This window comes from Berghia stephanieae, chromosome 4, assembly GCF_034508935.2.
Source record: "Berghia stephanieae isolate SIO BIC M18660-M18661 chromosome 4, UCSD_Bste_1.3, whole genome shotgun sequence".
Taxonomy (NCBI): domain Eukaryota; kingdom Metazoa; phylum Mollusca; class Gastropoda; order Nudibranchia; family Aeolidiidae; genus Berghia; species Berghia stephanieae.
In genome coordinates this window covers 61,264,804-61,288,812 of record NC_088363.1, presented here as the reverse complement: position 1 = coordinate 61,288,812, position 24,009 = coordinate 61,264,804, and the positions used below count along the sequence as shown (strand labels likewise).

General features: G+C 35.8%; 2 protein-coding genes across 2 annotated transcripts; one reads left to right on the top strand and one right to left on the bottom strand.

Moving 5' to 3' along the window:
- Positions 1–4,304: 4,304 nt before the first annotated feature.
- Positions 4,305–19,756, bottom strand: LOC144970955 (uncharacterized). The gene is made up of 8 exons (XM_078911169.1): positions 19,520–19,756; positions 15,535–15,756; positions 13,361–13,502; positions 11,702–11,764; positions 8,698–8,848; positions 7,385–7,504; positions 6,712–6,840; positions 4,305–5,847 (listed from the first exon to the last, which is right to left on the bottom strand). Exons 2-8 carry the CDS (start codon positions 15,751–15,753, stop codon positions 5,604–5,606), a joined length of 1,068 nt encoding a protein of 355 aa, XP_078767295.1. The 5' UTR covers positions 15,754–15,756; positions 19,520–19,756; the 3' UTR covers positions 4,305–5,603.
- Positions 16,267–17,283, top strand: LOC144971819 (uncharacterized). The gene is made up of 2 exons (XM_078912895.1): positions 16,267–16,441; positions 16,985–17,283. Exons 1-2 carry the CDS (start codon positions 16,267–16,269, stop codon positions 17,281–17,283), a joined length of 474 nt encoding a protein of 157 aa, XP_078769021.1.
- Positions 19,757–24,009: the final 4,253 nt, after the last annotated feature.

Here is a 24,009-nt window from a genome sequence, read left to right as displayed (position 1 = left end):
GTACTCTGGAATTTCCCCATGACTGTTTTCAAGTTTCCCGATATTACACAAATAAGACAAGCCTGGACTCTTCTTAGGAGACGTGATCTCAGGGAAAGAAGATCAAGAACAGCACAGTCAAAACAATTTTCTTATCAAATGCGACCAAGGATTCGAATTGGAGTTATGGCGAAGGGATTTAGATGTCCTAATGGATGTTCAATGTCAAGTCGGTAAACATGTCATTTGAAAATTGATGATATGTGTTTAAATAATATATATATATATTATATATATATATATATATATATATATATATATATATATTATTATATATATATACCTTTTATGCCTGCTATATCAATCGTACAAATACACCAAAAGTCTATAGTCTGAGAGAAATTAGTGAGAAGAAATCACCCTACTGAATATATAAAGCTCAGGAAAACCCTGCCAAATTCCAATTGCATTACATGATTTATGCCAGGTCTTGTGAGGTATTATAAACATAATGAGCGAGAGAATGTTAAACGACCTGACATGACCTGGTATAAATACGAATCTTTTGCTATTAAAGCCCTATTGTCATTTCAGAAGTTTCGGGTCTGATTCTGTTCCCTCACTGAAGTACTGCGATATGGAATTAAGGGGACACAATCGTATATATTTCTATACCAAGTATTTGAAAGACGATTGAGGTACCTTGGCAATTCAGCAGTTTCCTCATAACAGCCACTCGGAGGACATCTGCAAAAATACCTCTCATGTAAAACTTAGCAATAATATGGGTGGTAAGGGAAGTAAACAACATAACCATAAATATGTTTGCCTTTCGTATTATTGAGGAAAATTATTCTTCAGCTTTGAGACGTTTCGATAAGTTGGAGATCATTCTAATCCATCTATACGTGCGTGGCCATTTGGCCAATTTTTTTCATACAGAGACAACGCTGTTAACGGACATGTACTCATTACTTAAGTACGGCAAAAGAATGTGAGTATTTTCAAGGGACTCAACTATGGTTCGAACCCATGACCTTCCGATCCGAAAGCGAGTTTCATGCCACAAAACCACATAGTCGCACTCTTCAAATTCAACTTCATGTATGTAATAGGTACACCAGAAGTGGGTGGGTTTTAATAACATATTTAATTACCCAACGACAAGATATGCATAACAAACAGCATGTCACGTCGGTTTCTCCAAATATGTAAATGAACACATAATTTGAGTTGAACATTGTATTACCATGTTGGAGCAAACGTTTTGCTGTTATTGTCAAACACCCAGCGAGTAACCTTAGGTCAACACCGCTTATGTTTATGATTGCAACAGAGCGAGAGAGTCTGTGGCTAAACCACTGGGTTTTCTGAATTTCCAAGATGAATTTAATTTTACATTTGAAATATTTACTGTTCAAATGTTTTTATCCCAAAAGAAGCATTGTTGCACACAAAAAGTCTTATTAGATCTACCCTTAGTCAAAAGATTTAATTTAAAAAGTAGCAGGATTAAACCAACAGACAATTATACATAAAAATGGGATAATGAATGGCGAGGATAGATTATTCTATTTTAAAGACCCTTGTTTACAATTAAATAGTGAAGCTATATATTTTTGTAAACTTGAACGTTTATAGTCTGATTGATATAGATTTGTGACGACTAATCATTATTAACAACATTATTGACAATAATAAAGAGCTGCGTGACGTCAATTTTGTTCTATATCTAAATAAATAGTTATTTCCGGTGCAAATAGGAAACATATAATATTTGACATTATATAATTAATTTGCTCTTGGAATTTTATTTATCTAGTATACGATGGTTTGTCTAAACATTGAATGATCGAAAACAAGCTGGGGACTGTTGCTGACCTTTTATCGTCTCATATTCATTTACGTAAACGGAAAAAATGATTATAAAACCAACAACAATCAAACAAAGAAGAAGATAGAAAACAACCGAAATCAAAACAAAAATAACAGCTTTCAAACGTTGACAAGTTAACGACAAAACAACATTATTGTGTATTTGGTCAACAGAAGAGCTTTGGAGGAGAGAAGCAATTGATTTCAAGTACGTATTGCGTTTTGTATCATGACATTGAGAGTAATATTTGTTGCACTTGAGATTTTATATAGCACAATATCCACCAAACTTGCTCAAAGCACTTCTCAAAGGGTCTCTGACCAACACCAACACTTGACATATTGAACGAGACATGACGCCTGTTCGACGATTTTGCAATGTTTTTTTCCCCGCTGTTAACGGCATTGTACTCATTTCACACCTGAGTACGGAGAGAGATTGTCCTTTTCCAAGGACTCAACTATGCGCCGAGCGAGGCTCGAAGCAGGACATTCCGATCCGAAAACGAGTGTCATATCAAAAAACCACATAGCCGCAATCAAAAGTATTTTCTGCTATATCTACTCGTAATTCTGGAGTAAGAAATGTACTTTCGTTGGCAGAAGAGTTAGAAAAAGAAATGACGTAAGACCGGATCAAATCAGGCTCTTATGACTCAAATACTATAACTATTAAGCTACCAGAAGCTGATATCAGGTAGTCTTGGGCTGATATATTTCCGATTTTTAGAGTTTTTGCCAGTAACCCTCTTGAGTCGTAACGTATATATCTTATGGAACGTTAAAGGAGTATCAGGAATTCTTCGCTATCCCTTGGATAGGAAGTTAGTCTTCACAAATATTTTCCGCTGGCACAAACGGACATAATTACAACTGAATTTAAAGATGAGATACTCAATAGGCTTCAACAGTCATGACGTCACTTCCTTCGTAATGACGCATGGTAACTTAGTAACTGGCTCTAAACTATCGAACAATGGCGGACGCCCTTATGAAATATTTCTCCGGCGAGCATAAAAGTGTATCCAGAGGAGAAAAAGATTTGATTCTGTGGTAGGGCAAACTATCCTTTGAAATCATTCACATCTCGATGAAGGTCGACTATCTTATTTTACCTTATTTTATCTTCTAAAAGACTAAATAGGATAATGAATATTTTCAATGTCGGATACATGACATGATATTGGACCAATCTTAATAAATTCATAACTGCTTCTTATCATGTCAAACATTAATCTCATTAGTATCTTAATGATTCCAATTAATTGGGAATAAGAGTATGTTGTCAAAAAACAAACTGATTCCAATCTCATTAGAAGCGAGTGTAAAATCACTGTTCTGGAGAAATGGATATATTATACCTTGTGTAATTGATGTTCTGGTGTCAGAGTGATGACATCTTTCTTTCTAGTCTAGATATATGATGGTCGTCAAGGATGATCATCCATCCTCCCTTTTACGTCCTTTGATCCTAATAATATGCCTATAAACAATGCTATTGAAATAGGCTATCTTAAGAGTCAATATGTAACATATTCATTACTAGTCCCCCGAAGGGCTGGTTACATACACATTTCCAAGGATTTTGGAACCAAAAAAGTGACCTCACGACTTTTCTATCTTATTGATTGTCGATAAATATCCGAGTTCTTATTTTTATCGGAACAGGGTTGTTGTATCGTCTGAACAGGGAAGAAGGTGCCGCCAGAACCAATTTGCCAGCTTCCAATTTGGTATCAGTGACACCATATATTTGCACTTTCTGTAAACATTTTCTGAAAGGCGTAGAGAAGCACGTTTTTGAGGCGTGTAATGTCGATTTTAGGACAGGATCGTCCTAAAGATTGCAGTGTAGTAAAAACTACTGTTGTTGAGCAGCGCTTTCTGAACAAAATCGAAACTCTTAAGGTACGAGATTCAAATAATTCAAAAAAGAGAAAAAAAAATCAAAGTATTATATAAGAGCAATGTGCATAACATGTGCCCAAAGCGCTAAACAAGGGGTCCCAGGCCAATAGCAACAATTAATGTGTAGAACAAAAACTTGCCAGGCGGAATTACAATTGATTTTCATAAGAATCAAGATTTACCAGTCAAGTACTTATTTTACACCCATGGGGAAGGGTGACGAATGTGAGTAAAGAGCCTATTTTAAAGAACTCAACTTTACGCCCCTTAGCAAGGGACTCAAACCAGAGACCTACAGGTCTGACGACGAGTGTCAAGAAAGAAGCAAAATTCAAGATTAATGAAACAAATATAGTTTTTTTGCAGTTTGACTTTTTCCACATTTCAGGATGAAAGTTGTTTCATTTTTGTATGGGGCAGATATAAGTAAGTATAAACTGATTTCAGAAATAGTCCTGTATAGTATGAGATGTGTTATAATTTACGATAAAAAATGTTACAGAGAATAATATAGAAATTTAAAAGGATAAACAACAACAACATCCGGCTTGAATTTATTTTCAAATCTCCAAATCAAAAATAGAAATTAAATAATGTTATATGAATGATAAAAATGTAATAATGTGTATTGGTATACTTGGGTAATATATTATTTACAACTCAAAAATATTTGTGAAACATGAGTTTTTGTTTTCTTGTACTGGTTTCTAAAATAATGACAGTCTAAAATTCATTCTAAGTCCTCAAGATTGTGTGGCAAATTCTTCTGAATTGTAATTGCAGCCTTTCACGTCGTCGTTTTGCGAACAAATGCCAAAAAATAGACGAAGAATAACAAATGGCAAGCAAAAGGTCCAATATTTTCAAAGCCTTATAAAGACTTTCGTTTAAGAAAAAAATCAAATCTTGATTTTTTTTAATGTATTGTCTTGGGTATATGACAGAACCCATGTGCACATATTATTATCAGGTCTGATAATAGAATGAAATTATGGGCCTGATTTTACATTGCTGCAATGGGCAAATATTTGTGTCGGTTTGCGAGTATTTCCACTACAACAATGACCCATAGTAAACCGCAACTAAATACTCGTCGGACTGAACCATTTGATAAAAGCTTCAACTTGTTCTGTCTACTCTTAATGAAAATCAGTAAATTATATGCATTTAGCTAGTATCCATGAGTCGATTTAATGTTTAAAAATCTAAGCTTGAGTAAAAAAAAAACACAAATGAAATTTTTGAATCTTATGGTCTTTAATTTCTGTATTATTGAAGTTTGTTTACCGGTCGTCATTATCAAATATCGAATTTGTTTGTTAATATATCACTTCTATCAAAAATGTATGGAATGTCACCAAAGCAATACAACAAAAAATGAACAAAATATTATTATGCATCTTGTCTTTCTAACTTCGATCTTGGTGGGGAAATTGTTAGCCTTCATCGGCGGCGATCAAGGGTGTAACATTTGGCAATAGAGAATTCGGACTCAAGATATTTGATATTTACATTAAAAAGTTACAATCACATGTACATTTGATTAATTTCAAATCCCATTATTTAATATAATGATCGTTAAGAAAGATGCGAATTGCTTAATGCACCTTTATCATATACAAGGATATTGGTCAAAATATGGTCTTAAAATTCATTACAGTTTTCTTAACTTTATATTGTGTCCTTTTTATGACATCAATAAATCATTTGATTATGAAAGAAAATTCTATTCATATTCTTGTAAAAACTTATTTTCGACAGATTGGATTGATTCAACCACCTACCAAATCGCTTGTCATTTCCCGCAATGATCAATGATCGAATGAATTTGGAATATCAAATTACCACCTTGACTTGGACTTGTATGACCTTCGACCTCTTCTCCATGTGTCTCGACAATTAACCGTAGTGCAGGTGCACGACGTAGGCACGAGGATTCGGTCCTTGACGATTCTGCGATTCGGCAACAGCGACTCGCAGTACACCCAAAGGGAGACCTGGCGGTACTCAGTGACGCATATGTTGGCTCTGTAGTAGTAATAGTGGTACGAGGAACTTGGCTGGCAATTCTTGCAGTAGCGATTCCTGAAAAGTCAAGGTAAAAATATAAATATTATCTCAATAAGGAACAGGGCCGAGTTATAACGAGCGATGTGGTACTAATGTTTTGCATTGTTCGAAATAGAATAAAGCGCTCAATAGATAGTATGCGCTTGGCTAAGAAGCAAACAACATTGCCATCCGGATGTATAAGGCTCCAACACACACGCGGATGGCAAAAAACAATAACAAAGATCTGAGTGACGTCAACTACGAACTCTCTTTAAAGTAACTGATATTCATGGCAGTGAGACGTGGTCATTAGAACTTACAATAACCATCAACTGTGGTAAAGTACGGTCATAACCCGAATGGGTGAGTGACAATGATGGCAAAACTTTCCCGGGCTTTGTTTTTGTTGTATGACATTTTAAACACATTACCCAACTCGATTCAGATATAACTTATTACCTAGATATACGTTGAGGCGGAATTAGTGAGATTACCAAGAAGGGCACATAAACTGCAATATTTGCTCTGGTTTCAATGGTTAGCTCAGGTAATACAAAAAACACTGTATAGCGCAATGAGTTTAATGAAAATGTTGATCGCACTTCATAAAAAAGGATACATTTTTTCAATCGACCTACATCGTGGATTCGCAACCGTTCAAAGGTGTGCATTTTGTCGGATAATAATTGTTTCAATAATGTTATCTTGTATTATGATTAGTAGTTAGGATGATGGTGACTATGATGATAACGATGATGATAATGATGGTGATAATGATGATAAGGATGATGATGATGATGATGATGATGTTGATGGTGATGATGATAATCAATCATGATGATGATGATGATGATGATGATGATGATGATGATGATGATAAGTGATGGTGATACTGACAGGCAAGTTGTGAAGAATGGCGTTTCTTGGAAGTTGACGAGAGGATAGCAGCGCCCAGTGTAAACCACAGAATTATAACTCCAAACTTGATCCTCTGCTGTCAGACAAGTGGCATTAGACGTGGCCAGGCTGTAGAAATAATGAGGGGAAATATTGATTGAAACTCTAACCTTTTTCTGTAAAATCCAAATCCATAATAAAAATATTTATCAAGAATCTGTTTTACGTCATTAATATTCGTATTTGGAAAAAAAAACAAGCAAACAACAAAAACAACAATATGGACAAGTTATCTATATCATGTAAAATATGCATTGACCATGTGTCCTTAAGGATTCACCATTTAAACAAACTCAATGATATGTGTCTTTTATCAGAGCTACCACCACCCCCCTTAATCTTAATTATAAATCGATAAATAAATATATATATTAATTAATGCAAAAGCTATGAAATAAAAGTACTCGACTTTAAAATAAAAGGAGCAGTAAATATATATATATATATATATATATATATATATATATATATATATATAATTGAAATATACAAATCACTAATTACACCACACACACACACACACACACACACACACACATGCGCATGTGTGTGTGTGTTCGTGTGTGTCCCGTATATATAAACATATCAATGTTTATATTCATCTGATACTCACAACTCGTCTTGGAAGATCTGCGGTGGATCAGTGGGGAAGACAACACCTCTACTCAGGCTCTGGAACAGGAGATCGGACCCTGGGAGGGATCGCACGAATAGTTCCTGACCGATTTCCACTCTGTTGGATTATAGAATACCTAGCGTTTTAAACATCAATGTTGTCGTACTCTGACAATTTACATTTTAAAATATTTTGTCAGAAAACTTCTACTTCAAATATCGATTCCTCGAAATGATTTTATTCTTGTCAATAAATAGCAAAATCAATACTTCAAAAGAAGTGTCAGAGTTGAGACTGTATTGACATGGTCTTGAGAGTTAATCAAACATTCTGAAGCAGGCCAAATGTCCAGAAAACTGTTGGCATAAGTTAAAATGAGAAAACGGATTTATTATGGACACATTCAGAGACACAACACCATCCAAAATTCAGTGCTAGAGGTAAAAGTAGCTGGCAGAAAGACATGAGGAAAACCATGAAAGTTCTGGATAGGGAATGTGGAGGTAACGACTGGAAAAAAGATAATCGACTGCTCGGTAATGGCCCTTGAGCGGTTCCATGACATTCAACCTCTGTAAGGAGACGGAACTCCGGTAAGAAAGTATTGAGAGTTATCTTAATTAATGGATTTTTGAAGCAACGTTTTCTGACAAAAATTGATACAAGTGTTCGGTCAGAGTACGGCAGAATACAAGATGACATTTTTCCTTTAATTTTCGTAGTAGAAATCTATCTCACGAAGACCATGACTGTGCAAGTTTCTTTAAAGTGTAACAGTAAATAACAATTGTTTACGAATCAATTAGTGGTTCTGTTATTAATTTTTGGATTACTGTTGTTTGCTTGGACTTTAATATCGAGCATTATTTTCATGATCAAACGCTGCCTTTTTCAAGTAATAATACATCTCAGAATAAAAGAAAAGTCATATAAAAGCAATTTATTTCATTATTACAACTTTGCCACCGCAACTAAGCAGAAATTCATTATATATTCAGTTTTGCAAGATAATTAGACGTGTATTAAAAATACACCATAATTTAAGGGGCAGAGTAGCTCAGCGGTACGGGCTTTGTCTTGTACCCAAAAAGTACCGAGTTCGATCATCACCTGCGCTGTATGGCCTTGAGCAAGTCATTTCATCCTAGCTCAATTTGCGGCATTGCACTGCGGCTGACGCCTGGGTCATTCCAGTCTTCCCTTGGAATAGACCCTAGAGACAAATTTCCCCTATGGGATGAATAAAGGGAATTTTATTTTATTTTTGTAAATTTTTATTCTAGGAACTGAGTTTTTTCGTCTATTCTTACACTGGGTATGCAGCAGGATCGCTGCCGTATTGATACACCCTTCCCTGGTCGACTTGCCGGGGACACACTAGTCTTCTTCCCCACGAATGACTGCTGCCGTAGGAGTTAGAGAAGAAGGAGGATTTCGATGACGATGAGCTATCTGGTGATCCTGTTGGAGAGGAATATGATATTAAGATTGTTTCAGTTTTAAATTAAAGATAAAGCAACTAAAACCGATTGTTTACCCCCTGTAAAGTGCTTTGAGCACTTTGAGTGGATATATGGCTATATTTTTATATAATAGTTATATAAAAGCTCAAGTTTTTTTTTCGTTCGTCATTCGACGTTACGCCTGGAACAATGTCACGTGGGCGTTGCTGCCATACTCATTAAAAAAAAAAACACTTTTGAAACATTTTGGCCAGAAAATTTGTCTTTCAAATATTGATCGATTAAAATCAAGTACTTTTTGATCGATTGAAATTTAAATCGATCGATATCTGAAAGACGAGTTTTCTGGCCAAAATTTTAAAAACATGTTTTCTTTTTAGAAACAACAGAGTTGTCCTTTTGGTGACAGGAGTGGTTACAACATTTTGGAAACCGTGTCGTGCACCTTATAGCGTATATATCGTGCTATATCCACTTAACGTGCACAAAAAGCTTTAAAGGAGGAGCCTAGTCAACAGCAATACGTAACATGTAAGTCTGGACATAATGTCTATTAGACGATATTACTTTTTTCCCCGACAGAGACAACGCTGTTAATGGCCAAGTATTCAGTATATACCTGAGTATAATGATAGAATGAGTAAAGAGCCGTTTCCAAGGACTCAACTGTGATACACTCAGAGCGGGACTCTAACCCCGGTTCGAAGGCGAGTATCTAACCACAAGACCAAATTGTTGCATGTCCCAGGTGAAGGCACTTTTCATACAAAATTCCTTCCTCTCCTAGCAACTGCAAATCAAAACGTATATTTTAAGATTTACAATTAATTCAATGCAAACATTTTTTTCTGGTGACATGTTCTGTGTAAAATAGAAATTTATTTAGCTTTCCATATTCTGATGGGGGTTATAACGGTGCTTACCTATTAGGAGATCTGATAACCCAATTTATTATTTGCTCATTGTTTTAATGGACATACGCTCAAACCAACGCAAAGTGTTCAACACTGTTACAATAGGCCCATAATTTTGTTCGGTTATCAGACCTACTAACATGTGAATCTCGGGTTATTACAAAGGGAGAGATATGGTACGAATTGAAACTACGGAGATGGGCCATAAAAGGATGAACAATAGAGAAGAAAATAAGATGCCGTCACGCTGAAACCAGAAGATCATTTACACAAGATCTATAGTCAGTTCTTCAGAAGAGTGGTTTTACACTTTCAATGAGTTTGGAACCAGTTTTTGACATGACACTTTTATTCCCTTTCACTTAATATGAAACTTGCCGTCTCTAAGCGGTTTATGACTGGATGAATTAGGTGATCAAAATTGAATTTATAGACATAAATATGGAATTTGCGGTTTATTTATATTTTTTTACAGTTTAGAATTACTGAAATTCATTCCATTGTAAAAGACCCAAAGTGCAAATTTCTTATAATCAGAATTTCAATTTTTAATTCACTTTTCGTGGGCCAATCCATCCCGGCATCGGGGGACGAAGTGGCCGAGTGGTTAAGGCATTGCACTGCGGAAGGTCCCGGGTTCGAGCCCCGCTTCAGACACTTTCGTTTTTATCATTGGGCAAAACTATTAACTTCCAATTTGCTCACTTGGACAACATGGTTGATTCCTGTTGACATCAAACATCCTGTTTGATGGATTATCTATCTTCCTTCATGGAATGCCTTGGCGACGGGATCTTATGGTGCTGTTTCGAAAGGGCGTAATTTTATAAAATTTTAATAAAATGCCGACACAATGCAGTACAGAGGCTGGGTCATATGTCATTAAAATCAAATCGGAATTAAGCGTAAAAAGGATAGAATAAAATTAACCTGTAGTTTTGACAAATCAAAACATGGAATTTGTGGCACACCCTCACACGTGCTCGGACACACATTTTACAAAACGTGAATGAAATCGACCTCTCTCTGGTCACTGTTATTGTTTTTATACCGCCAAATGGGAGACGATTATCACACGATTTTCTCGATCAGATTTTAACGTTTAAGTTTACACTTAGTTTTCTATGTTGGTTCTATTAAGCAAGCCGTAGAACAGTGGTTATTTTACTTAGTCATATACCATCGATAATAAAACCTGTGTAATTTGCTATGTTTACCAATCACTGCCATTGTTTACGTTACGACGACTGTCCGAAGGGCCTGGTTATCTATGTCACTCAGTTCTATGTTATTGTTTTTACCCAGTCTTTATTATCGGTGGATCATACTAAATTGTATTAACCAGACTATAAACATTCAAGGTAATACATAGATAGTTTTGTGTCGGTACGTTGTTATGGCTGGCGAAATGTTGTGAGATTTTAGGCTGAGAGCATTTCGTCAATAAACGTTCAAGGTTACACACAGTCTTTTGTGTTGGTACTTATTTCCGGCTGGCGGATTTTTTGAGCTTTTTGGCCGAATGCAAAACATCAATACATCTATAGATAGTTCGAAGATGACGTCACTCAGGTATTTGTTATTGTTTTTTTGCCATCCGCGTTTATGAGTAATGCTCACTGAACTGTATTAACCTGACTATAAACGTTCATGGATACACACAGTTTTGTGTGTTGGTCCGTTATACTTCTGGATGGCAATGTTATGAGCTTCTTAGCCCAGCGCATACTATCTATAGATAGTATAAGCTTATCTAAGAAGCTCACACCATTGCCATCCGGAAGTATAACGGACCAACACACAAAACTAATGTGTAACCTTAACGTTTATAGTCTGGTTAATACAGTTTAGTGAGAATTACTCATAAACGCGGATGGCAAAAAGCAATAACAAGGACCTGAGTGATGTCATCTTCATTCTATCTATTGGGGTTTTACCTGGATAGGATATGAATGTTCCATCATCCGCTGGGGCATCGTTGTTGGTTGGTTTGTCAAAACCTTCAGGATTAAAAAAAAAAAACAAGAAAAAAATCAGAAATTGATTAGCTCAGAAATGCATCTTGTATAATATAGATGTATGTTCTTCCATTGCATTAATTTGTAAAGTGTGAGGCTATGTCAGTTGAGATTTGTTTTATTTTCTGCTCATCCACAACACAAGAAACGAAATTCACATCACTCAGCTCTTTGTTATTCTTTTTAGACAGCCATTTTAATCATTAGTTCTCACTAAATCACTCCCATAGCGGGCAGGGCGGTACATACTGTGTCTTCTATCCCTTTATATCTGTTTTCCAACATGCTTTCTGTCTTTGTCTTGGAATGAGCTTACTTGGTTTTGTCCTTGCTCTTTCCGGAGTCCTGGCTGGGAGGGAAACAGTCAAATGTATAGTTATAGTTTTGGGAGATGATATTTTTTTCCTTGTAAATCATCTCTCTGTTATACATTGTATTATGTTTAGTTTGCATATTATATTATATGATTGGTAAACATTTGAGTGTATTCCTCTTAGTTGGGACCTGTGCTTGTGTCTGGATAAGACTTTTAGGTGATCTCAAATTAAGTACATTGGTGGTATGCTCTTGGAATCTACATCTGATCCCTATTTGTTCCCAGTTCCCTTTGTCTTACTTTCTCTTGGGTGCTTTAATTGTAATTCTAGAACTTTTTACTATCCCATTTTCTGCCTTTTTACTGGCGCTGATATAACCTAAATGTGTTGCAAGCGCCGTAAAACCCTTAAAAAAAACAAAAAAAAAAAACAAAACAAACAAAATCACTAAATCATATAAATTAGACTAGAAGCGTTTAATAATACACAGTTTTATGTATTGGTACGTTTAATCCGGCTGTCAGATGTTGTGAGTATTTTATCTAAATGCATAATATCAATAGATCTACGTTTCTGTATTTATTTATTAAGTTTTTGGCAATGTCCCTCAATCTTTTTTTTTTCTGTTTTACTTTCTGGTTATTCATAATAAGGGAAGGCATTTATAGGAAACAATATGGACGAGACTGATATATCAGTCTCATGTAAGTTGACCATTGAATTCATTACTCAATCACTGATCAAGGGGATTAAAGCGGGTAACGAATGCATTCAGTCAATAGTGTTATATATCCAAACATCCTAGCTGTTTTTGATACATTGTGGCGCTCTGAGGTCGATGAAGTATTGTGAAAAGTATGATTTTAGTATTATCTATCGCAAAAGAGACGTGCGTAAATTATCAAGACAAAAAAAAATTACCCAAAAAATCACACGATCTCACATTGAGGCTTTGGTGATTCTCTTTTCGTCATTAATTTGTTATGGTTCCTAAAGTTAACCAATGTCCAACTTGATCCATTATGAGCGCTTGCAACGTGCTTAGTAGTAGTCACAATAAAATAATATAGCGCTTGAACCAGTAATCTGCCGTACTCTGAAAAGGCACGTGTTTAAAGTCCGAGGTTTGAGAGTTTTTTTTTTTGCCAAGATGAGGGCCGTTTTAATGATCGATATTTGAAAGACGAGTTTTCTGGCCAAATCTTTTGATACGTGTCTTTCCAGAGTACGGTAGTTAGCTAAGACTGTTTTAAGTTCTTACCCCCTCCTTGATCAAATCCAAACTTGTTGTTGAAGTCCTGAAAGAAAGGGTCATCAAATGCTCTCTTCTTTCTCTTTTTCAACTCCACAGGTTCATCAGCGCCGAACTGGGGTCCCGTTTCAGAAGCGGGAGATTGAGGTATCTAGTATGAACGTTATTGATTACAGAAAACAAATAGTTTTGGAGAGAAAATACAAAGTACTTCATTAAGCGTTTAACATTTTAGTAAAATTATTTCGATTCGTAACATTTCATACTATATGTTTTAAAATGAGCATTTATTTGATATAGCCTGATAACTTCTTATCATGCTCAGAGCACTTGACAAGACGGCTCAGGTCAACAGACGCATTTGAAATTGTAAGATATCCCCCCCCCCCCTCTAAAATAACCCACAAAAAAAAACAGAAAAAAAACAAACAAAAAAACAATTTAAGACAAACAAACAACCCCCCCCCCCCAAAAAAAAACCCCACAAAAAACAAAAAACAAAACAATAACAATAAAACAAACAAACCAAAAAAAAAAAAAAAACCCAAAAATCCCGGCATAATTAAGAAACCGGTCTCCCAATGCTAATGAAATTAATTAACGTCAATATTGATGAAATAGTTGTCGTCAAGTCGGTATTAGGTTCATAATCTTGGATAATGGTATCGATTTGGCGATGAATAGATAATCTTTTGATACCCTCTGTCTTCCCAACACAGATTGAGTAGCGGTTTCCGTAAGAGGGGGGGGGGGGGGGTTACTAAAGGGTCATTTTTTTATTTATTGAAATATCCTAAACTTCAGTACACAGCCATAATATATATGTTTGGGAAGGACGATTGCATTCAACTTTTTTCGAAAAAAGTTACCCGTTGGTATGGAAACGACGCCATATTGGAAAATAAATAACAAACATTTAAAAGTCGAAGGCTTTTTTGTTTATCAACTGATTGCCATTATATATTGGTCACAGGTAGACAAAAGGAAAACAAAGAGGCTCTGTAAGTTTTTATTTTTTAATTAGAATCTTTAAAAATTAAGGTCAAAATTATTACTTGATTATTCTCCTTGAAAAAATGTTACATAATTGCAAATTACATAATTGCAAATTACTCATAAAATAACTTTATTTTCCAAAAATCCGACTTCTAGAGGACCTGTGTGTTTGTAAAACATTCATTTGTAGAAAGCTTGAAGAAGACTGATTGAAAATTGAGAGAGGAGTTAGGTTTTTAGTGACGAACATTGTAGTTTTGAGAAAAACGCATTTAAATGTCAAAGTAAATTAGTTTAGGGAAAATCTCTCCTTATGCAGACTTCTCTCTCTCTAATTGGATTGTGACCACATGACATGATTAAGGACAAAGTGATTGGTTGTTGAAAATAGAGGAGAGCTTTTACTTTTCATTGATATAGTTTTGCCTTTACTTAGATATAAAGACTATTTGATACTCTTTCACGAAATCAGTCCACTGAAACTAAAAATGGGCATGGACTTAACCATACCTTGGGTCACAAAATACGTTATTTTGTGTAGAAAAAAAAAACTGAAGATGAAGCAAATTTTTATGCAGACAAATGGTCACATGACAACATCCCACCAAAATCTAATTTTAGCAAACTGGATCAAATTTCATTAATGCTGAAAAAATTAGGATAAACTCTCGGTCCATGGTTCGAAAGAAGTACGTTTCTTATCGTTGAACAGCAGATTCCTTTGGACAAAAGGCACATACAAGAATATACGTTTCTGTAGTTTAACTTGCATGCCTGATTCAAAAGAACAATTTTGTCTCAAAACAATAAGCTATTTCAAGGAGAGAAGAGGATTCAATGGTCTGATGTCACGTCGCCTAGCAACTAGCAGCTTGGTTCTAAACAAAGAAAATCGGTACTTTTTATTCTTCATGCTGGCTAGAACTTTTTCACATGTCATGTGATCAGAATGTATAAAATTCAAAACATGATCAGATTTATAATGTTTTTCTCCTCTGCATACACTTTTATGCTCGTCGGAGAAGAACTTCATAAAGGCATCCGCCATTGTCCGATAGTTTAGAGTCAGTTACTCTGCGTCATTACGGGGAAGTGACTGTTGAAGCCTGTTCACTTGGAAATGATATCAGAAATGGATCGATTTTCGTGATGTCATCCACAAAATTAAAGTTTTTCATGTTTATTACCTGAGCTCCGGGTCCAAATTTGGCCAACATTTCCCTCCTCGCCTTGTCAACTATTCCATTGGGCATACCCATCAGCATCAGGTTCATGATGAAGTTGAAGTCAGAGGCGCCTCCCTTGTGCTGTACCCTGATATCAGGCTCAGACATGATGACCAGGTTGCCAAAGGACGTGCTGCATATGGCGGCCATAATGGCCAAGATACAGGCAAATGGCCCCATGATCTGAAGTAATAGTTAGAGGTGACATTCAATTGACAAACTAGGGAGCAGGCACTGATGTAAGATATGATCTGAAAAATTCTGTATGAAACAGTGCCAAGCAAAACAAAAAGAAAAAATAGAAGAAAAAATAAACCCCCAAAATTAGCCTGTCAGTCGAGGCATGTTGGTCTTTAAGTATGACTTTTATCTTGTACGTTTCTTTCTTGCTTTAATTGGCACTGTTTTATACACATTTTTTCTGATATTTTACTTGAAATTAGTATAGAAGCATATTATGAATTGTTTTAACAAACTCCTCAAATTAGAGAGATTTCAGATCATCTTTAATTACAAATTTAATTAATTCAGGCCACTGCCATGTCTGGTGCTAGAGCTGTACTTGTAATTTTACAATCTTAATAGTTATATTCCATTTTGATGCTTTAATCGCTGATTATCCCCGGTTAATGCTATTAATACTGGAAATAGTAGAAAGGTAAAACAGCAAGGGGAATTGGTGGAGGATTTAGAATGTTTTATAAAGGAAATGAGGCTACACGAAATGGAGTTGGTATCATCCTGGATGAAGAATTTGCACAAAATGTTGTTAAATTCCAAAGGGTATCAGACATACTTCCGTGGATCAAGATTGTAGTCAACATGGAGCAAATCAATCTCGTCAGTGTATACGCACCCCAGACAGGTTGTACGTAAGACAAAAAAGAGGGATTGTGGAGGGAGATTGATGAACAAATGGAAATATTCGACAAATCGGAAAGAGTTTTCATCTATGCGGACTTGAATGGTCATGTTGGAGAAAGCAAATGCGCAGAGGAGAGATGGGAAGGTATGGGTATTGCAGCAGAAATGAATAAGGCGAAGATACTGTAAGATTTGCAAAAAGGATGAACTGGCAATTCTAAATACATATTTAAAGGTAGATGAGTGCAGAGTGACGTATCAAGTGGTGTGAGATAGACACACGTGGATTACTTGGGCTGGAGGAGAAATTTGAAGGAGGTATCAGAGTGTGGCTGTTTGCCGGGAGAGAGAGAGAGAGAGAGAGAGAGAGAGAGAGAGAGAGAGAGAGAGAGAGAGAGAGAGAGAGTGGCTGCGCAACATAAGATTGTTATTGCAAAAGTGGCATTTGGAAAGAGGAAGATAAAAGAGAAACGAAGTGAGGGAAAAATACGATATTGGAGACTAAAAAAGGAATATGAAAGTGAAATATTTGCCTCAACGTTGAAAGGTAGACTAGAAATTGAGTTCCCAAAGGAATTGAAAATAAACGCAGATACAATCCGTGAAGTGGCCAAAGAAGTGCCAGGGGTGAGCTTTGGAAGAGGAAAAGCTGGAAAAGAAACATGGTGGTGGAATGAAGAGGTTCAAGAAGCAATAAAGAAAAAGAGGGAAGCAAGGAGGAACATGGAGACAAACAGGGATGCCATGAAAGTAGATAAACAGGCAAAGAGAGAAGTAAAAAGAGCCGTTGCGAAAGCAAAGTCCGAGACATTCAAAGATATGTATGAGCAATTAGAAAGTAAATAAGGGCAGACAAATATTTTCAGAATAGCGAAACAGGGGGACAAGAATAGGAGAGATATACAACATATTAAGATGATCAAAGATGGGAATTAAAAAGTATTGGGCAAAGAATTATGTATGGGATGCAGTGCGCAAGATGAAAAGATGGAAAGCAGTTGGACCAGACGAGATACCTTTAGAAGTCTGGAAATCTCTAGGAGATGAAGGGTTAAATTTCCTAGTACGGTTATTCAACGACATCTTGCAGAAATAAAAATACCAGAATATTGGACGAAAGTACGTTGATCCCTATATTATACTAAGATAAGGGAAATGTTCAAGAATATGGCAACTATAGGGCATCAATGCGCCCCCAATGAAGATATAGGAAAGAGTAATCGATAAGATGATATGAAAGGATGTAGACATAAGTGAAGAGCAGTTTGAATTTGTTGTTGGTATAAGTACAAGGGGATCTATGTTTGCTCTTATACTGACAGCAGAGAAGTATAGAGAAAAGCAAAGGGAGTAAAGAATCTGTAATTTGTTTGATGGAATTCGTGAGGCCAGGACTATGTAAATTATTTAATAATAAAGGAAGATACAAACAAGTGAATATTGCGTATATTTTCAATAACGTTTCGAATGAGTTTGTTATTTGCTATCGACAATTGGTAGCCTCCTCTATCCTTCTACAATAATACGTTATCTTGTAATGTAGCCACACACAATTAATTTCAATGACGTCAATTTTCAGTATTTATTGGTTTATCTCGCTCGGAGTGGAGATGATCTCCACCAAGCTATACAAGTCCGCCGAAAGGATACATGGCAGACAGTTAACACAACACTTGACATGCCGGATCGATTGTGCTCCGGTAGATTAACGACCGCGCTTAATGGTGGAAATGGTGAGATCTGCATTCCATGTATCCCCCGACGATCATCATCAGATGATGATGATGATGATGATGATGATGATGATGATGATGATGATGATGATGATGATGATGATGATGAAATAGAATTACGTTGTGTGTTCATTGAACTGAAGAAAGCAGACGATAGGGTACCAAGAGAAGAAATGTGTTTCTGTCTAAGAGCAAAGGGGGTAACAGAGAAATATAACAGAGAAATATGTCAAAGTTACAAGATATGTACGAAGGAAAAACGACATGGTAAGGTATATTGTTGGCTCAACTTAGCCAGGAAGCCAGGCAAGGAAAGTATTGGATATAAAATTAGCGGGAAAGAGAAAAAAAAAGAACGCCCAAAGACTAGATGGTTGGATAGGGTAAATAAAAACAGTAAAAATCAATGTTTTTGAGACCACTCCCCACTCATACTTTGAGTGCAACTCAATTATAGATATTATAGTGTCGTTGCTTCAATTTAGAACTGCCTGATGACACTTTCTATCGTGCACACTCATGTCACACAATTATGAAACACACACACACACACACATACACACATGCGCGAGTACACAGAGGTGCATTTTCTCTTACTCCCACCCATACTGACAAATATCCACGTATACCTAATAGGTTCGATAATATGCTCTTATAAATGCTTAGGTCTTTTATCTTACTCTTAAGCTCTTTGAACTTGTAAATGATTTAGCTTTGAAAATTAGTGAGTTCGAAAGCTTAGGGGCAGCATCATTAACTCTCTCCTTACCAGCTATTTTTAGAATTTCACCCTAAACGTCATACTCGCCCAACACAATTTTTTTTTCAAACAGATTAGCATCGAGTATATTCTATATTTTGTTCAGAAAAATGAGCTATGCAGCACAGTATATAGTTTTTATAGCTCATCTATAACTATAACAAAATGAAATTAGAATAAGAAAATTGTTGGCTGCATCGTAACGAATGTGACGATTTTCCTATGGGTGGTAAGGAGAGGGTTAAACCACCCGTAATGAAAGGAAGATCTGGGTGGCAACGGTCTCATTGGAAGAAGATCAAATGATCGTAGTTGTCGACTACATAACGACGGGGGGAGATGATCTATTTAGAGTTATAGCGACGAAACCATGGTTATTATCAAAATATATCTTATATTTAAATATATTTCTCACCTTTTATTATATCACAGTAAGATTTGAAAAGTCCAACAATCACCCTGTATTTGGTACATTCAGAGCTATAGCGATGAAGCCATGGTTATTATCAAAATATAATCAATGAGCATAAAATGTGTATCATAATACTGAATTATTAAATTCAACTTATTATTTCAATCTAATTCTTACCTTTTATAATATCACAGTAAGATTTGAAAAAGTCCAACAATCACCCAGTATTTGCCAATCTTGAAATTCTCGCGTTATAATTCTATTTATGTCGCAAGAGCAAGACTCTGCTTGTGGGTGACTTAACTCCTCAACAGCAAAGAGAATATTATGTGAGATTCGGACTTGGTTTTATACATAACACCCGAGGAGGAGGGTAATCTGGCCTCACCGCAACCAGGTGACTGTCATCTCCCCAAAATGGATCCGTTAGACACTGGTAGAGTCCCCACCACAGCAGGACGCCATGTCCCTGAGTGATCAAAACCATTGTGGTATAGGGATGGGTGCTCGCTTTGATGGCTTTTGCGATAGGTGGGCGCCTTGACGTCCTTGCTTTCTAATCAACCTGGAATGTAATAATAATAATAATAATAATAATAATAATAATAATAATAATTATAATGACAATAGTACTGGGGACAAAACATACACAGCATTGGTAAACGTATTTGATGGGTGCAATATCGTTCTAAGTGAAGGATAAATATGAAGATTTATATAGCGCCTTTTATGGTTTAACCATGCTCAATGCGCTTCACAATCATCCATCAATTCCACAAGGACATTTCTAAGCACGATTTTAATTCTATTTAACACATAGCAGGTTATGCGTATTTTTAGGACAAATATTCTTACAATGTCCGGAACTCATTTAAGTCTCAAACTCATTTACACATGCTTCGAATGGCGTAATATGTTTAAAATGCTAATTTGACGCAACGACGAGGCTACAGTTATGTTGTAGGACAAAGTACCATAATAAATACTTGGTCAACAGAAATGAAAATATATATATATCTTTTGAAGAGACTGAAAGTATTGGGAAAAACAGGTAGTCATATTTTGCGTTTATAAGTGAGTATCAGAAGAATAGAACTCCCATCAGATTCATATATAATATTGCAATTCTATAGGTTGAAGAAGGGTTTGAGCCTGACACGTTACGTGTTTGGTGTTTTGATCTTTATTTAAACTGTTATATTTATTTTTATACATTTCTTGACGACTAGCATGCGTTTTTAGGCTAAAAAAATAAGATGCTATCATTTTGAAATCAGAAGGCCAGGTCCAAAGTATGTATCCAATCCTCCGATGGATTGGCTTCACAATTCCAAAGAGATTGGAACCAGTAATTTGACATCACACTGTTATTCCATATTGGACGATCACCCGATTCACAGTCAAAGGGGACAGTTTTGATCAAGTAATGAGTCAGTAATCTGTGATTCTTTTATCCGCCAAACAATGATTTAGAAGCAGGCTTTGCTAAAACATTTCTTTAAGATGTACACGCGTCCTACGACAATTTAGAATTGAGAGCAATTATACAATTATGTACTCCTAAGCACAGTGACTCAAACACAAACTGGCCTGTTTGAATTCCATGTCAACTTGTTTCGACTAGATTCTTTCAAATCTCTCTGTGCGGCTTTGTGGTCTAGTGGTATTGATCCTATTCGTTTAGGTAAAATATCACAACATCTGCCAACCGGATATAAAGTATGTAAAGTGTTGCTGTAAGCTTATAACTCTTTTTAAAACCTCTTAAGTACTTTTCGATTATTTTTCGTTTAAAAAGTATATTCTAAATATTATGTTCTACTTCTAAGCAATGCTTGCCTCACTTTTTAGTCTGAAATTATAATTTCAGATTGAATACAAATGCTACAATGTTACACAAATCGGTTGAGTGTTGGTTTAATCGCGTTTTAGTCATACGTGGCCAAAGCGAATTTTCGTATATTGCAATTTGTTTCGTCAATTTAATAAACGAATTCAAATATCAAATTGGTGCAAAAAGGGAATATTTGACGACTACACGATATAGTTGAATCTATTCATAAAACAGGTGGACGTTCCTGAAAGCTGTGATTCATCAATCATTTCAAATAAACAGGTGTTGGTTCATAAATCTAGTTTTAGTGGATTCACCTGCTGAGCATTTGAGTCATATTGTTTGTAAAAAATGTATACCCGACTCTTCGATAATTAGAGAAATCTAAACAAACAAACAAACTTATGCTTTTATATAGCGCAATATCCACTAAACGTGCCCATAACGCTTTACAAACGCTCCATGGCCAACAGCCACACGTAACATTTAGGACCAGACATGATGAGAAATGACTCCTGTTAGTCGATATTACATTTTTTCCGACAGAGACAACGCTGTTAACTGCCAGGCACTCGTTTTGCACACAAGTACGGTATTAGGACTCACCTCTCCTCCGCTTAAACCCAGGACCTTTCGAACGGAAGGTGAGCGTCATGCACAAGACAACATAGGCGCATAATAAACGAATTAAAATCAACGTATACGTATAATTACATCCATTCTTAAATAGGTGAACGTTCTTAAAAAGCAGTAATTCCTCAATTTAAAATAATAATAAGAGAGAGAGAGAGAGAGAGAGAGAGAGAGAGAGAGAGAGAGAGAGAGAGAGAGAGAGAGAGAGACGGTGGTTAATAACTAATATGGTTGAACATTCGAGTCATACTGTTTGTGATTATTATATACCTTTTTAGATACCTTGAGAAATCGGACTCTTTGGAATACCTTTTGTTTGCGTTTCATAAAAATACGTTGATTGCCTATATAAAAATAGATAGAACAATTCGATCATTTATATAGGGCTTTTTCTCGGAATTACCTTGCTCAATGCGCTTCACGACAATACCTTTCTTCCTCAGTAGGCCATATTAAACGCATAGTTCCAATTCATACAGTTCCAATCGCTTGTTAGACGTCCTTTTTGTACTAACTCTCTTAAAATCTCCGTAATTGCCTATAGCCAGGTATTTATTTACATCTGATTCGAGTGGGATAATATTAGGGATCAGAATTATCCACGATCACCGTCAATTATCCGACCACTGAACACGCTTAACATTGCTTGACTTTTGTGACAAGACGAGACAGAGTGCCACTGAACCACCGACCCTTTTGACGAGAATGAAGCCCAGGGCAACATTGCATTAATAATTATAGAAGTACAAATTTGCAAAATTAATCAATCGTTCCTTTCAAGAGTTAAATCATACAAATGATTGAACCGACTTTTCAAATACAACTAGACCTTTGATGTCCCTTTGGTTTTATTGACAACGAAAAAGGTGGAAAAAATTACATCCGAAACAATTTCTTCTATGAAGAACACAGGACCTTCCGATCCGAATACGTTTGTCATATCACAAGACCACATAGCGGCACCAAAGTTAGGGGGGGGCGGACGTATTTAAAGATTTTGCCAGAAAACTCGTTCTTCAAATATCGATCGATTTAAATTACCCTCATCTTGGTAAAGACTCTCAAACCTATATACAAATATAGATGGCTCATGTTTAGCTAGAGGCTACCTTATTAAGTCCTACACAAGTTGTGGATATAGACGAATTTTTGTTAATATTTTGAAGATTATAATCAGCTCATCATTACAAATATACAATGAGACTAAATGCAAATGACAAAAGGCGGATGTTATATCGATTGACAGCAAAAGGTAAGCTGAGGAGTAAAAGATAAAGAAAGAAAATGAAAAAAAAAAGAATGGCGTTGACAGCTTGATGCGACTTTTTAGCATCACACCTGACAACAAAACATACATCTTTAACGGCCACTTATATAATTCTTTTCATAAATATTGATTCTTATCCTTTGTTATATCAACCTGTTGGGGGAAAAATCAAATTTCCTTTAATAATCCCATTTATCAACTCTGGACTCATTCTTTCATGTTTTGATGAGTTCTGTGATCAGCTAAAAGAAAACATATTCGTAGTGGAAATAGATACGGGTTTTTTGTGTGTGGTATTTAAGAAAAGGGAAAAATACATTAATTGTCGGGTCAAGATCATTTGGCCTTTGTCCTTATCATATTGAATTGGAAGTTATAATGTCTTCACAAGACGAGGGGGTCAGTTATATTTGCATGAAATGTGCGTTAATATTTCACCTGTATAGAAGGTGTAGGCAGGTCTATTGAAAAGTTTTGACATTACGAAGGAGATTTTAAGTAACCTGCGTGGTATGAAATGGTTTGATGCGGTTTGCCATTGTCATGGTCTCAAGTGAGTAAAGAGCTACTCGACTATGCATAAAGATATATGTAGAATGAGGCCCCAGAATTTACTAGTTACTATAAATGAAAAACAATTAACGATTTGTTTACAATGAAATAAAAATAATGATGAAATTTAATTAAAAGAGATAAACAGTGATCGTGGCAGTTACAAATAGAGATATGAATATTTTACGTAACTTATGATAATATCTCAGGTTCGTAAGTTTACGTTTCCAGGTAGTTGATGGGCTTGGATGATCTATTCCTCTGATAACAGGATTGGACTCGTAAAATTCCACTTCCAGGCAATTGGTAAGAGGTTATAGTGTAGTACAGCGGGCTTGGGTTTGATCCTTGAAGATTATAAAATCAAAGTTAAAAGCTCCG

Excerpts from the sequence above, each read along its gene's own strand:
- LOC144970955 (XM_078911169.1), bottom strand. The coding sequence starts at position 15,753 with ATGGGGCCATTTGCCTGTATCTTGGCCATTATGGCCGCCATATGCAGC. Across the intron at positions 7,505-8,697 it reads GATCCTGCTGCATACCCAGT|AGTGGAAATCGGTCAGGAAC; the intron begins GTAAGAATAGAC and ends ATAATCCAACAG. Across the intron at positions 6,841-7,384 it reads CAGATCTTCCAAGACGAGTT|CCTGGCCACGTCTAATGCCA; the intron begins GTGAGTATCAGA and ends TTATTTCTACAG.
- LOC144971819 (XM_078912895.1), top strand. The coding sequence starts at position 16,267 with ATGTTTTATAAAGGAAATGAGGCTACACGAAATGGAGTTGGTATCATC. Across the intron at positions 16,442-16,984 it reads ATACGCACCCCAGACAGGTT|GTAGACTAGAAATTGAGTTC; the intron begins GTACGTAAGACA and ends CAACGTTGAAAG.